The sequence below is a fragment of the Choloepus didactylus genome, chromosome 8 (genome assembly GCF_015220235.1).
Source record: "Choloepus didactylus isolate mChoDid1 chromosome 8, mChoDid1.pri, whole genome shotgun sequence".
In the NCBI taxonomy this organism is placed as follows: Eukaryota; Metazoa; Chordata; class Mammalia; order Pilosa; family Megalonychidae; genus Choloepus; species Choloepus didactylus.
Window position 1 is genome coordinate 85,956,719 of NC_051314.1, and position 15,414 is coordinate 85,972,132.

Here is a 15,414-nt window from a genome sequence, read left to right on the forward strand (position 1 = left end):
CAAGCAAGAGATTATAGTAGAGTGGTGGAGATGAAGAGAAAAGGTCAGATCTGAGATTGATCAGGAGGTCAAATGGACAGGGTCTGCTGATAGACTTATTGTGGGAAAAGGAGAAATTTCCTAAGATTTCCAGCTTGGACAACTGGATAGACGACAGGACATTTACAGAGAAAGGGAACCTGGAAGAGGGCCAGGTTTGGAAGAGAAGATCATGAGTTCAATAGTATGGCCATGAATTATGGATATTTGTTAGTTTAGTCCCCCCAGAGAAAGAAGAAAGGCAGAAAAGAAGGAAGTTTACTTTAATATCGGCTCTGAGCTCAACCAATTGCTCCTCTGACATTCGAACAGCCACCTCAGTCATCTTCTTCAGAAGTTCGGCTTTCTTTTGTCGGCTGAGCAAAATTTCCACTGTAGAGGAAAAGGGAAGAATAAGAATCTTATGCTGCTGCTAAGTAGGATAAAGAAGAACTAGCAGTCTTGCAGTATGCATTTGGAGAGTCAAAGGTTTGGCTGCCTACCCACTGGAAAATGAAAACACCAAAGGTCCTGTTTCCATCTTCTGGAGGGTGTCTCAAGGCAGGTAAATGGTAAACATTTCTTATGAATCATAAATTATTTGACATTTTTCTTTCTCCTCTTCCCAGTAAAAAAAAAAACTTATCAAGAAGCATATAAATTGAAACAGAAAAAGGCACACATGATAAAAAAAACATTCATCTAGAATAAATGGGTATAAAATGAAAAGTAAAGGCATCCTTCCTACTTCTGACTTTGTGGTCCCCTCCCCAGAGGAAATCACCATTAACTGTTTCTTACATATACTTCCAAATATTTTCTATGCATATGTAACACATCCATACATACATATCCTTTTTTTCACCTTCCTCATTCATTCTCCTTCCTTTAACTTAGCTTTTATCACTTAATATATCTTGAAGTTCATTCCACAGTAATACATCTGGACTGCCCTCATTCTGTTTAACAGCTACCTAGTAGTCTACTGTGCGGATATACTACAATTATTTACCAAGTTCCCTAATGATGGATATTTAGATTGTTACAGGCTTTTAAGAAGCACCTTCTTTGCTATCCTCCCTGATGTATAATCAGATATGACCATGGAGGAAAAGAGATAATCGGGAATCCCCCAGGGAGAGAGCCAGAGGCCACAAAGGACAATGGGCAAAGGAAATCCATCCAGAAAGCAGATGAAGGGCAGGAACTCTCCTATTTCTGCCCAGCAAAATTTGATTAGCGCTGGAGTCCAGTGACTGCTGTGTGTTTCCCAATTTTCCAAGTGGAAATTTTTACTATAATGATCCTCTTCTTTCTCTATGTAATATCAGAAGTGGGGACATTTAACTCTTCTTTTAGTTTATGGGACCCCAGACCAAGAATGACATATCCAGACCTGTATGATCTGAATATCACCTCTAAGTCCTAGACTTTCAACTAAATATATTAACTAGATGAGACTTTAGGGGTGCTGCCATTCAAGAGAAGGGGAGTATGTTCTCTCTTTTGGGAAAAATGTTGTGAAGCTGAATGGGTGGACTGTAGCAAAGACTGTTATTTGACCAAAGATCCATTCTCCCCTTCTTCCTTACTATCAGAAATCCAGTATTGCTGGTTATTGTTTTCGTTTGCTAGCTGCTAAAACAAATACCATACAGTGGGTTGGCTTAGCAACAGGAATTTATTGGCTCACAATTGCAGAGGCCAGAAGGCTTGGGGTTGTTATCTTCTGGCTGGCTGGCAATCTTTGGGGTTCCTTGGTTTTCCTGTCATGTGGCAATGCACATAGTGGCGTCTTTGCCTTTCTCTTCTGGGTTCCATTGACTTCGGGCTTCTGGCTGCTCTCTGTGGCTTCTCTGTGTGCCCAATTTCCTTTGTTTATAAGGACCTCAGCCATATTGGATTAAGGCCCACTCTCATTCAGTTTGGGTACACCTTAAATAATAATATCTTCAAAGGTCCTATTTATAAATGGATTCATAGCCATACTAGGAGTTGGTACCTGAATATGCCTTTTGTGGGGGACATGATTCAATGCCCAACAGTCTACCCTCTGGATCCCAAAAAGACATGTTCTTCCATAGGCAAAAGACATTCATTCCATCACAACCTCCTAAAAGCCTTAAGTCATTTCTGTAACAATCCTAAGTAAGAAGTCTCATCAAAATTGGTCATGGATGTGATCCACCACCCTGGGGCAAAATTCCTCTGTCTGATGAACTGGCGAAAACCAAAAAACAAGTTATCTGCTTCCAATATACAACGGTGGCACAGACATAGGATAAACATTCCATTCCCAAAGGGGGAAATTGGAAGGAACACAGGGATCATGGATCCCAAACAAATCTGAAACCCAGCAGGGAAAACTTCATTAGATCTTATGGTCTGAGAGCCATCTGAAGCTTGAACCTGATAGAGCAGCAGCTCCACCCCTTCCAAGTACTTGCACAGTAGCTAGGCTCTCCCCAAACACTGGGGCATAGGCCCCACCCTTTCTGAGCATTGGGATGGTGGCCAGGCTCTCTGTGAACACCTGGGAACAAGCCCCACTATTTCCAAGCATTGGGGTGGCAGACTCTCCCTGAACAATGGGGCTCAAGGCCCAACTCCTCAAGCACAGGGGCAGATGGCCTTTCCCCTCCAAGCAGACTGGTAGACCTGCCTTTCCCATACACATGGGTGGGCCCACTTTTTGGCCTGAGTAGATCTCTTCAGCTTTCATGGTTCTGTTCTTTTGTTTCATCCCTTCTCTGTCCCTGTCAGTCCAGGCTAGCAGTGGCTCTGCTCATACAAATTTTGTAAAAACTTTGTCAGCTTTGTGCACAGTTCAAGCAGGTCCAAACCATCAGACAACAGAACCTTCCACAGATCCTTCCTGGATAACTGCATTTCCAGTTTTGACTTCCACTGAAGTGGATGACTGAGTCCATGTTCAGACATGGTTTTTCAGTTAAACCCTCACAAGGAGCCCTGTCCTCTGGGAAGTTACTTTCCCAAAGCTCAGGAAGGTCCCTGATAGAGCTGCTTCTAGCCTTAGTCTCAGAGCACACTATCTGGAAAGGCTGAGAATTTTCAAAATCATCATCTGCTGGTTCCCTGTGCTTATGAGTTTAATTTTCAGCTTATTCCTTTCCTCTTGTATTTTACTATATGCTGCAAGGAGAAACCAGGCTGTATCTTCCACACTTAGCTTGGAAATCTCCTCAGCTAAATATCCAAGTTCATCACTTTCAAGTTCTGTCTTCCACTCAACATCAGAACACAATTTTATCAAGTTCTCTGCCTATTTATAACAAGAATCACCTTTCCTTAAGATCCCAATAACATATTCATCATTTCCTTCTAAGGCCTCATCGGAGGTACTGTTAGCATCCATATTTCTACGAACTTTCTTCAAAGCAATTGCTCTATCAAGCACCTCAAAATTCTTCCAGTCTCTACCCATCACTCAATTCCAAAGCTGTTTCCACATTTTGAGGTATTTGTCATAGCAGCAACCCACTTCTACTTCTACCCATTAAAAAATGTTTTAGTTTTCCTAGCTGCTAAAACAAATACCATACGATGGGTTGGCTTAACAATAAGAATTTATTGGCTCACAGTTTCAGAGGCCCAAAGGCTTGCTTCCTCCTATGGTTTGTATCTTCTGGCTGGCTGGCAATCTTTGGGGTTCCTTGGCTTTTCTGTCACATTGCAATGCACATGGCAATGTCTTCTCCTTTCTCCTCCGGTGGCTTCTGGTTGCTCCCTGTAGCTTCTCTGTGTCCAATTTCCTCATTCAGTTTGGGCACACCTTAATTAATAATATCTTCAAAGGTCTCATTTACAAATGGGTTCACACCCACACGAGGGGTTGGTACTGGATCATGCCTTTTGTGGGGGACAGGAGTCAATCCCCAACAGTTACCAATGTGCTTAGGTAAAAAATCTACATGTCCTGGGTTTGCTACAGATAAGATGGTCATGTGATAAAGTGTGAACATTGAAATATAAGCAGAACTCATGGGACATAGTTTATGGGAAAGCTCCTTTGCAGAACTCATGGGCAGAGTTTACAGAAAAGCTCTTTAAAGGCATCTTACTCAGTTGGCATCTACCATTTTGCACTCCTCAACTGGAACCTTTGGAGCTATCTTATGATCACAAGCATACTCTAAGTAATCCTGGGTAGAAGGATAGAAGAGCCTGGGTCCCTAATATCATCCTGGAGAGGCCCTTCCAGCCCTGGAATGCTTACCTCTGGACTTTTCATTTCATGATAGAAAAATAAAGTCAAATTTATTAAGGTCACTCCATTACAAGTAGTCAAACTCAATCCCTAACTGATATACATAGAATCCTATAACCTACTAAGAAATTAGCCAAATTTATGTTAGAAAAATAATTTTTTAATCTTTATTAAAAAAATAAAAAAAAAAACATTTCAAACAAAACAAAACAAAGAAATAAGAAAAACAAATAACCTAAAATAACTACATTGCTTCCAACATGTTCCTACCACACTCCAAGAAAATTAACATTGCAGAGCATTCTCATATCATTAAGATTACCCTCAATATCTTATCTGTTCTTATTAGATTACTGTTCTCCTTTCATTAGTAGGTCCCCTACACTCTACAATATAAGACACTTAGGAAAACAGAATTTTCAAAGAGCTACATCAGGTAATACAGAGAACTGAATGCCTTTGGCAAGTTTACTTAGCCTGATTGCTGTACAGTCCTTTGGGTTGCTCATACTTATATCAAGCATGGTTACTCTATCAGGACTATTTCCCAATAAATTAGGAAAATGCTTACAAAAGTTTCTCAACTCCAAGGCCCAAACATTTACAAATGATCTATTGGTCTGATTCCCAAAATAAAACCTATCTGCTATTTGGTATCAACTTCAGCTTCTCTCAACTCTAGAATTCTAGGATTCTAAGACAAAATTAAAGACTTCAAAATGGAGAAAATATTTGTGAAGTAAAGATTTCTACAAATATCAAGTAACTCAGAGGATATAATTACATAACCCGGACACCAGACAACTTACCTCTTTTTCAATCAATTTCTTCAACTATGAAATGAAAGAAATTTTAAAACCTATCTCCAGTGAACATCGTATGTGAATAAATGTGAAAAACCATGAACTGTAAAGAACTATGAACATACAAATTATTTAATAAACTTATAATGTGTAAAAATGAAAAAGAAGCACCTTCCTGATAGCATTGATAAGTGAGTAATCAATAGTGTCACTGAGAATCAGGATTTTCAGCATGAAGAAAAGAGATAAAGATATAGAATTGATGAAGTTAACCAAAACTCTAGCTCTGAATTTGATAAAATAGAACTGGTCATGAGTTGATAACTGGTTGAAACTGGGTAATGAGGATTCATTTTATTAGGCTCTCTATTTTAAATATATTTGAAATTTTCTATAAAAGATTTTATTAAAAAGCATCTTCTGAAAAGTAAGGACTATATCTTCTTACTAATTTAATTTTTCACCTTCAACAAGAGGATATACAAGTGTAAGAATGGATTGAGACTGTTAAATTTATAAATTTCAGGATACCACTATTGTAAATGAAATCTCACCTCTGAATAACAGTGGATAACATTTCTGCTGTATATTCAACATTTCAAGTTAAGATGGATCAAATCCTTTGAAGTTTAGTGCTTCAAAGATGCCTCCTCTGGCCCATGACCACAGACACAAGTGTAACTGTGATTCATCATCTTGACCTGACCCAGCATTTCTATTCCTAACAGTTTGAGAGTGGGTTAAAAGAAAAAACCTTCCTAGTTATAAACCAGGCATTCAAAGCATGAAGGTAAAATTTGCTGTGGAAAAGCCCTAAATCAATGCCATTGTCCAAGTTGCAGTTGATATTCCCTTCTTTTCATGTAGTCGTATGTCTTTAACAAACACCTAACAGAAATTACCAAATTTTTGAGACTCTATTCCTGCAGGAACTAGTTTAATAAGCTTCCAAGGAATCCCCAATCATGGTATCCTGGTCCCTCAAAACACTGACTTTTCCCTCAATCACTGAAAACAAACACTGAATGAAGACTGTTCCACTAACCAAGAAAACAAGGACGATTCTGATGGGACTGATAGGAATGTATACATTCAACTGTAGGCAACCTGATAGAAGTTGTCTCTGATTATTGCCAGAGAGTTTTTCCCCCAAGTAGAAAAACCCAATGGAACTGTTTAATCACTGGAGGAAAAAACAAAACAAAACACCTACAGCAAAATAAGACACCTGCAGCACAGTTTATTTTTCTAAGATTGATGCTGTGGTTCCTAGAGTAAGGTAGTGGCAGACAACATGATACAGTGTCTTGAACACTGAACTCCATGTTTAAAATAGTAAAATTTGGAAATATTGCTTGAAAGGATTCATAAGCCAGTGCAGTACAGCTTCTCAAGATCGTTTAAATATATAAACTCTTATCATGGGATTTTCATTGAGCTTCTGTTATGGGGCGTGGGAGGCGGGTACCTACTATCGGGAAACATTTTGGGAAGTTTTAATTACAGATCACTCTTACTTGCTTCAGCTTTCACTTTGTCCATTTCAGCAAGCAACGCCACTTCCCGGTCCATTAAACTAGGGAAAGACAGCAAAGGAAAAAAAGTTTGATCAGAAACTCAAACACAGAAACAGCACATTGTTAACAGTGGAGAAAGACTTATGAGTTTGTCCACTAAAAGCACACTACAAAGTAAACACTGTATGGTCCACATGAAAATTCTGATGTGTCACTCTCAACAAAGAACACGTCAAGGATTTTCAACAAATTAAACAGACCTAATTCTCTTTTATTTCTATAGTAGACCAGTAGTTAGAATTCCAAGAGCTGAGAACCAGTAGATGGCAGTAACAAGTTACAAATCACATTTTTTGTGAGTTCTGTTAAAGCAAAAGTCCTTGTGGAAATTAGCATGTACCTCACATATTTTTTTATTTTATATTTTGGTCTAGAAAATTTGACAGCTTTGCTTCTAATGAATTTTCACAGGCAATCCCCTGACTTGGCACAGTAAATTTATCCACGATTAGGATCAATGTTTTAGCACAGTTGCATCAAGTCCACTGACACTTTAGTTCTTGGAATGCAGAGTCAAAAAATATACACAAACACACACTGTGCTAGTTTCTGATAAACATTTAATTCAGAAATATGGAATCAAAGGTTTCTGGAAGGCTTTTTACAGAAAGGAGACATTAAATGGGAAATTAGAGTTTTCTCCACTACTAATTCAAATGGTTTGTAGGCATATAAAGATCTTCCATGTCCTCTTATCGGAGAGTCCACTCCCTCGGTGTATAAGAAGATAGTAGGTTACCCTAGTTTCCCACATTTGGACGCAAATACTTTTCCTTACCATATCACTTTAGCTTGGTGGTGGCAAAATCAAAACTCAAACCAAACAGAAACAAAAGCCTAAAATGTTAATACCTGTTCAAACATGAAATGTGCCAACTTTCTTCAAATTTAGAATTCATTCTGAGTTCTCTTTTTGAATGGGAATAGAGCTATAGAGCCAATAAAAGTTCCACTCTTGCTTCTGGTTATAAAAACAACCAAATATGAGTGTATACACACACACACACACACACACAACTAATTCAGTGTAGCTCAATATGTAGTTATATTAGTGCAGAGTAGTTACAATAGAGATTACAGTGTGAGATACACAAAAAAAATAATATAAGGCAGGATCATTTTCTCAAGGAGCAAAACCCTTTATAGGGAAGTGCCAGAGAACAAAGGTTTGATAATCATGCATGAGCTTAATAAAGTTATTAACTACTCTAATTTGGTTGGCATATTAATCCAAAAGCACCAGACTAGAGAGAAGAAACAATTGGTTTGAGGTAACCATACGTTCCTAAGAAAACATTTCCCAAATTGCAATAATAATGGCTCCAACAACTTTCAAGCAGCATTTTGGAATACCTAAAAGGCAAAATTAATACACACTGTGACAGGAGCTGCTGGGCCTACGCTTTGATATTACCTCTCTTCTGCTGCTGAATAACCTTAAGATGCAGAAACTGTGTCCACTAGATGACAAATTCTTCGTCTCTGACAAAAAATTTGTAAAACATTAGAAGACTTCTGCAAACAAGTAAGCTTTTTTACAGCCTACAATCTTTATGAAAAGCAGAATGTCACATGACACTTCTCAGCAAAGGAAAAAACTGCTACACTATCATAATCAGACTTCTTTGTGTTGATATGATCTATTTCATTGTGAATTTTTTTCCTGTGAGAATGAGTAGCATCCATTTAAATTAAATATGTTTTTTGATGACTCATTTGGTTATAAAAAGTGACTCACATGGCAGTACATGAACCACACAAACCCTCCATTAAAAATACTGTATAGTTTCATGCCAAAAAACATTGAGAAATAAGTACTTTTATTTCTTTTCGTTTGCTATTTATGTTGTCATCTATAAACAACATCTACTGAAGGGACTTGTGTGATTAGTCCAGCATTAAATAGACAAATCTATTGGTTAACTGAGGTTTTTGGAATATCTTCTCAACGAATGTATTTTCTCAGAATGTTCTTAAAAGAACATTTCCATTAAATAGTCACAAGACTTTAACATACGAAAATGAATAAATGCTAATACATAATAATTTTCTTATTAAAAGTGTATTACATAATGTATTACAGTTGTATAAAAGATTGTCATTTTAGATCATTCCTGCCAACACATTTAGTGGTGACATGTCATGATGTTTACAATTTCCAAATGGCTCCACCAAACACAAGTACAAACACACATTGATCATTGTTCTATAGTCCTCTCAAATTTTCTGTATTTTTGAAAGGTTTCATAGTAAAAAGTTGGGAAAATAAGTGCGTCACCAAATAGAGAAGGTGGGAAGTGTTCAAAAGTAGAAATTAGGTCAGGCATAAGTATAAACAGCAAAAGCAATTTTAAGTTAAAAATAACATTTACTGTAATTCAACTTCCTAACAAAGAAGCTTAAACTAAAGTTTTTCATTCGTTCCGGAGATAAACAGTAGTTCTACTATGGATCTGTTGCCAAGAGATTCAAAAATATCTGTGGTTTGAAGTAACAGTTTTTAGATGCCATCACTGCAAGTAATGAGTCCTCTCAGAAAGTAATGAAAGGCTCATTCATACTGCCAACCGTTCTGTTACCTTGCTAACTCAAATACCTAAGGTCAACAAGCTTGCAACTACTCTCTCAAGGCTTTCCTGAATGGAAATAAGCCATAATAAGCATCTGGTATACTGGTTTCCAAAACAGGTCTATCTAATGAAATCCAGCTAAATATTAACGGGACCTTGCTAAGAAAGACACTAGGTCTTTTTAAGCCTGGTCCTTATACAGTGTAGAGAATTTCTATATCCTTTCTTCAATCATGAATGACGGTTTTGGATGACTGGTCACTGCTACTAAGGGAAAAGACTGCTACCTGTCTGGATGTTCTCTCCCAGAACTCGTAACCACTTTAACATTTGCATATTCCACAGCATTTGTGTAATTTAGTTGCTCAGAATAGTAGCTCCTGCAGTGTTATTGGTCATATCTCCATGACATATTGTGTGTGCATCATTTGAAGCAAGCCCTATAATTAATTAATTTAGCATACAACTTATTGATTTCAGTTCTTCAGTAATCCTTTGGTACCAAAATATTTTAAATTATCATTTGTTCAAGGTTCTTGCATTAGAAAACAATTTTATATTGGAAACACAACTCTGGTAACCCCACAGCCAATTATTTCAAGGAATAATACTCTAAACTACTCAATAATGTTTTTAGAAAAAATTTGTACTTGATTTTTTTATCTTCATTTTATTGAGATATATTCACATACCATGCAGTCATACAAAACAAATCGTACTTTCGATTGTTTACATTACCATTACATAGTTGTACATTCATCACCTAAATCAATCCCTGACACCTTCATTAGCACACACACAAAAATAACAAGAATAATAATTAGAGTGAAAAAGAGCAATTGAAGTAAAAAAGAACACTGGGTACCTTTGTCTGTTTGTTTCCTTCCCCTATTTTTCTGCTCATCCATCCATAAACTAGACAAAGTAGAGTGTGGTCCTTATGGCTTTCCCAATCCCACTGTCACCCCTCATAAGCTACATTTTTATACAACTGTCTTCGAGATTCCACATTTTATTTATCCACTCATCTGTTGAAGGACATTTCGGTTGTTTCCATCTCTTGGCAATTGTGAATAATGCTGCTATGAACATTGGCGTGCAGATATCTGTTCGTGTCACTGCTTTCCGATCTTCCGGGTATATACCGAGAAGTGCAATCGCCGTATCGAATGGTAGCTCTATATCTAGTTTTCTAAGGAACTGCCAGACTGACTTCCAGAGTGGCTGAACCATTATACAGTCCCACCAACAATGAATAAGAGTTCCAATTTCTCCACATCCCCTCCAGCATTTGTAGTTTCCTGTTTGTTTAATGGCAGCCATTCTAATCCGTGTTAGATGGTATCTCATTGTGGTCTTAATTTGCATCTCTCTAATAGCTAGTGAAGCTGAACATTTTTTCATGTGTTTCTTGGCCATTTGTATTTCCTCTTCAGAGAACTGTCTTTTCATATCTTTTGCCCATTTTATAATTGGGCTGTCTGTACTATCGTCATTGAGTTGTAGGATTTCTTTATATATGCAAGATATCAGTCTTTTGTCAGATACATGGTTTCCAAAAATTTTTTCCCATTGAGTTGGCTGTCTCTTTACCTTTTTGAGAAATTCCTTTGAGGTGCAGAAACTTCTAAGCTTGAGGAGTTCCCATTTATCTATTTTCTCTTTTGTTGCTTGTGCTTTGGGTGTAAAGTCTAGGAAGTGGCCGCCTAATACAAGGTCTTGAAGATGTTTTCCTACATTATCTTCTAGGAGTTTTATGGTATTTTTTTTTTTTTTTTTTGTAACAGCTCAACCATAATAGTTTATTTCTTCTTTTTTTTTTTTAATCATTTTATTGAGATATATTCACATACCACGCAGTCATACAAAACAAATCGTACTTTCGATTGTTTACAGTACCATTACATAGTTGTACATTCATCACCTAAATCAATCCCTGACACCTTCATTAGCACACACACAAAAATAACAAGAATAATAATTAGAGTGAAAAAGAGCAATTGAAGAAAAAAAGAACACTGGGTACCTTTGTCTGTTTGTTTCCTTCCCCTATTTTTCTACTCATCCATCCATAAACTAGACAAAGTGGAGTGTGGTCCTTATGGCTTTCCCAATCCCATTGTCACCCCTCATAAGCTACATTTTTATACATCTGTCTTCGAGATTCATGGGTTCTGGGTTGTAGTTTGATAGTTTCAGGTATCCACCACCAGCTACCCCAATTCTTTAGAACCTAAAAAGGGTTGTCTAAAGTGTGCGTAAGAGTGCCCACCAGAGTGACCTCTCGGCTCGTTTTGGAATCTCTCTGCCACTGAAGCTTATTTCATTTCCTTTCACATCCCCCTTTTGGTCAAGAAGATGTTCTCCATCCCACGATGCCGGGTCTACATTCCTCCCCGGGAGTCATATTCCACGTTGCCAGGGAGATTCACTCCCTTGGGTGTCTGATCCCACGTAGGGGGGAGGGCAGTGATTTCACCTTTCAAGTTGGCTTAGCCAGAGAGAGAGGGCCACATCTGAGCAACAAAGAGGCATTCAGGAGGAGACTCTTAGGCACAAATACAGGGAGGCCTAGCCTCTCCTTTGCAGCAACCGTCCTCCCAAGGGTAAAACTTATGGTAGAGGGCTCAACCCATCAAACCACCAGTCCCCTATGTCTATGGTCATGTTAGCAACCATGGAGGTGGGGTAGGCGAATACCCCTGCATTCTCCACAGGCTCCTCAAGGGGGCACTACATCATTTTTTTTCCTTGTTTTTCTTTCTTTCTTTTTTTTTTTTTTTTAACTTTCCCTTCTTTTTTAAATCAACTGTATGAAAAAAAAAGTTAAAAAGAAAACAAACATACAATAAAAGAACATTTCAAAGAGACCATAACAAGGGAGTAAGAAAAAGACAACTAACCTAAGATAACTGCTTAACTTCCAACATGTTCCTACTTTACCCCAAGAAAGTTACCTAATATAGCAACATTTCTGTGAACTTGTTCCTACTATATCCATCAGAAATTAACAGACCATAGTCATTTCTGGGCATCCCCAGAACGTTAAAAAGCTTATCTGTTCTTCTTGGATTATTGTTCCCCCTTCCTTAATTACTCTCTACTGCTAGTTCCCCTACATTCTACATTATAAACCATTTGTTTTACATTTTTGAAAGTTCACATTAGTGGTAGCATATAATATTTCTCTTTTTGTGCCTGGCTTATTTCACTCAGCATTATGTCTTCAAGGTTCATCCATGTTGTCATATGTTTCACGAGATCGTTCCTTCTTACTGACGCGTAGTATTCCATCGTGTGTATATACCACATTTTATTTATCCACTCATCTGTTCAAGGTCATTTGGGTTGTTTCCATCTCTTGGCAATTGTGAATAATGCTGCTATGAACATTGGCGTGCAGATATCTGTTCGTGTCACTGCTTTCCGATCTTCCGGGTATATACCGAGAAGTGCAATCGCCGTATCGAATGGTAGCTCTATATCTAGTTTTCTAAGGAACTGCCAGACTGACTTCCAGAGTGGCTGAACCATTATACAGTCCCACCAACAATGAATAAGAGTTCCAATTTCTCCACATCCCCTCCAGCATTTGTAGTTTCCTGTTTGTTTAATGGCAGCCATTCTAATCAGTGTTAGATGGTATCTCATTGTGGTCTTAATTTGCATCTCTCTAATAGCTAGTGAAGCTGAACATTTTTTCATGTGTTTCTTGGCCATTTGTATTTCCTCTTCAGACAACTGTCTTTTCATATCTTTTGCCCATTTTATAATTGGGCTGTCTGTACTACTGTCATTGAGTTGTAGGATTTCTTTGTATATGCAAGATATCAGTCTTTTGTCAGATACATGGTTTCCAAAAATTTTTTCCCATTGAGTTGGCTGCCTCTTTACCTTTTTGAGAAATTCCTTTGAGGTGCAGAAACTTCTAAGCTTGAGGAGTTCCCATTTGTCTATTTTCTCTTTTGTTGCTTGTGCTTTGGGTGTAAAGTCTAGGAAGTGGCCGCCTAATACAAGGTCTTGAAGATGTTTTCCTACATTATCTTCTAGGAGTTTTATGGTACTTTCTTTTATATTGAGATCTTTGGTCCATTTTGAGTTAATTTTTGTGTAGGGGGTGAGGTAGGGGTCCTCTTTCATTCTTTTGGATATGGATATCCAACTCTCCCAGCCCTGTTTGTTGAAAAGACCATTATGACTCAGTTCAGTGACTTTGGGGGCCTTATCAAAGATCAGTCGGCCATAGATCTGAGGGTCTATCTCTGAATTCTCAATTCGATTCCATTGATCTATATGTCTATCTTTGTGCCAGTACCACGCTGTTTTGGCAACTGTGGCTTTATAATAAGCTTCAAAGTCAGGGAGTGTAAGTCCTCCCACTTCGTTTTTCTTTTTTAGAGTGTCTTTAGCAATTTGAGGCATCTTCCCTTTCCAAATAAATTTGATAACTAGCTTTTCCAAGTCTGCAAAGTAGGTTGTTGGAATTTTGATTGGGATTGCATTGAATCTGTAGATGAGTTTGGGTAGAATTGACATCTTAATGACATTTAGCCTTCCTATCCATGAACATGGAATATTTTTCCATCTTTCAAGGTCCCCTTCTATTTCTTTTAGTAGAGTTATGTAGTTTTCTTTGTATAGGTCTTTTACATCTTTGGTTAAGTTGATTCCTAGGTACTTGATTTTTTTAGTTGCTATTGAAAATGGTATCTTTTTCTTGAGTGTCTCTTCAGTTTGTTCATTTCTAGCATATAGAAACATTACTGACTTATGTGCATTAATCTTCTATCCCTCTACTTTGCTAAATTTGTTTATTAGCTCTAGTAGCTGTATCGTCAATTTAGCAGGGTTTTCTAGATATAACATCATATCATCTGCAAACAATGACAGTTTTACTTCTTCTTTTCCAGTCTGGATGCCTTTTATTTCTTTGTCTTGCAGGATTGCCCTGGCTAGCACTTCCAGCACAATGTTGAATAACAGTGGTGACAGCGGGCATCCTTGTCTTGTTCCTGATCTTAGAGGGAAGGCTTTCAGTCTCTCACCATTGAGTACTATGCTGGCTGTGGGTTTCTCATATATGCTCTTTATCATGTTGAGGAAGTTTCCTTCAATTCCTACCTTTTGAAGTGTTTTTATCAAAAAGGGATGTTGGATTTTGTCAAATACTTTTTCAGCATCTATTGAGATGATCATTTGATTTTTCCCTTTTGACTTGTTAATGTGTTGTAATACATTGATTGATTTTCTTATGTTGAACCATCCTTGCATGCCTGGAATGAACCCCACTTGGTCACGGTGTATGATTTTTTTAATGTGTCTTTGGATTTGATTTGCAAGTATTTTGTTGAGGATTTTTGCATCTATATTCATTAGGGAGATTGGCCGGTAGTTTTCCTTTTTTATAGCAACTTTGTCTGGTTTTGGTATTAGATTGATGTTAGCTTCATAAAATGAGTTAGGTAGTGTTCCATTTTCTTCAATGTTTTGAAAGAGTTTGAGTAAGATTGGTGTCAGTTCTTTCTGGAAAGTTTGGTAGAATTCCCCTGTGAAGCCATCTGGCCCTGGGCATTTATTTGTGGGAAGATTTTTGATGACTGATTGGATCTCTTTGCTTGTGATGGGTTGGCTGAGGTCTTCTATTTCTTCTCTGGTCAGTCTAGGTTGTTCATATGTTTCCAGGAAATTGTCCATTTCTTCTACATTATCCAGTTTGTTGCCATACAGTTGTTCATAATATCCTCTTATAATTTTTTTAATTTCTTCAGGATCTGCAGTTATGTCACCTTTTTCATTCATTATTTTGTTTATATGGGTCTTCTCTCTTTTTGATTTTGTCAGTCTAGCTAGGGGCTTGTCAATCTTGTTGATCTTCTCAAAGAACCAACTTTTGGTGATATTTATCCTCTCTATTGTTTTTTTGTTCTCTATGTTATTTATTTCTGCTTTAATCCTTGTTAATTCTTTTCTTCTACTTGGTTTAGGATTGGTTTGCTGTTCATTTTCTAGCTTCTTCAGTTGATCCATTAGTTCTCTGATTTTGGTTCTTTCTTCCTTTTTAATATATGCGTTTAGTGCTATAAATTTCCCCCTTAGCACTGCTTTTGCTGCATCCCAGAGGTTTTGGTATGTTGTGTTCTCATTTTCATTCGTCTCTATATATTTAGCAATTTCTCTTGCTATTTCTTCTTTAACCCACTGATTGTTTAGGAGTGTGT

General features: G+C 37.5%; 1 protein-coding gene across 7 annotated transcripts in view; it reads right to left on the minus strand.

The window, feature by feature from the left end:
* SPATS2 (spermatogenesis associated serine rich 2) overlaps positions 1-15,414 on the minus strand; it is a 197,271-nt gene that overhangs the window by 11,261 nt on the left and 170,596 nt on the right. For all 7 annotated transcript variants that reach the window (XM_037846128.1, XM_037846132.1, XM_037846126.1 and 4 more), the window contains 2 exons: positions 6,567-6,625; positions 302-411 (listed from right to left, as the gene is read on the minus strand). In XM_037846128.1, coding sequence (XP_037702056.1) covers positions 302-411; positions 6,567-6,625 — 169 coding nt within the window. The remainder of the gene's footprint in view (positions 1-301; positions 412-6,566; positions 6,626-15,414) is intronic.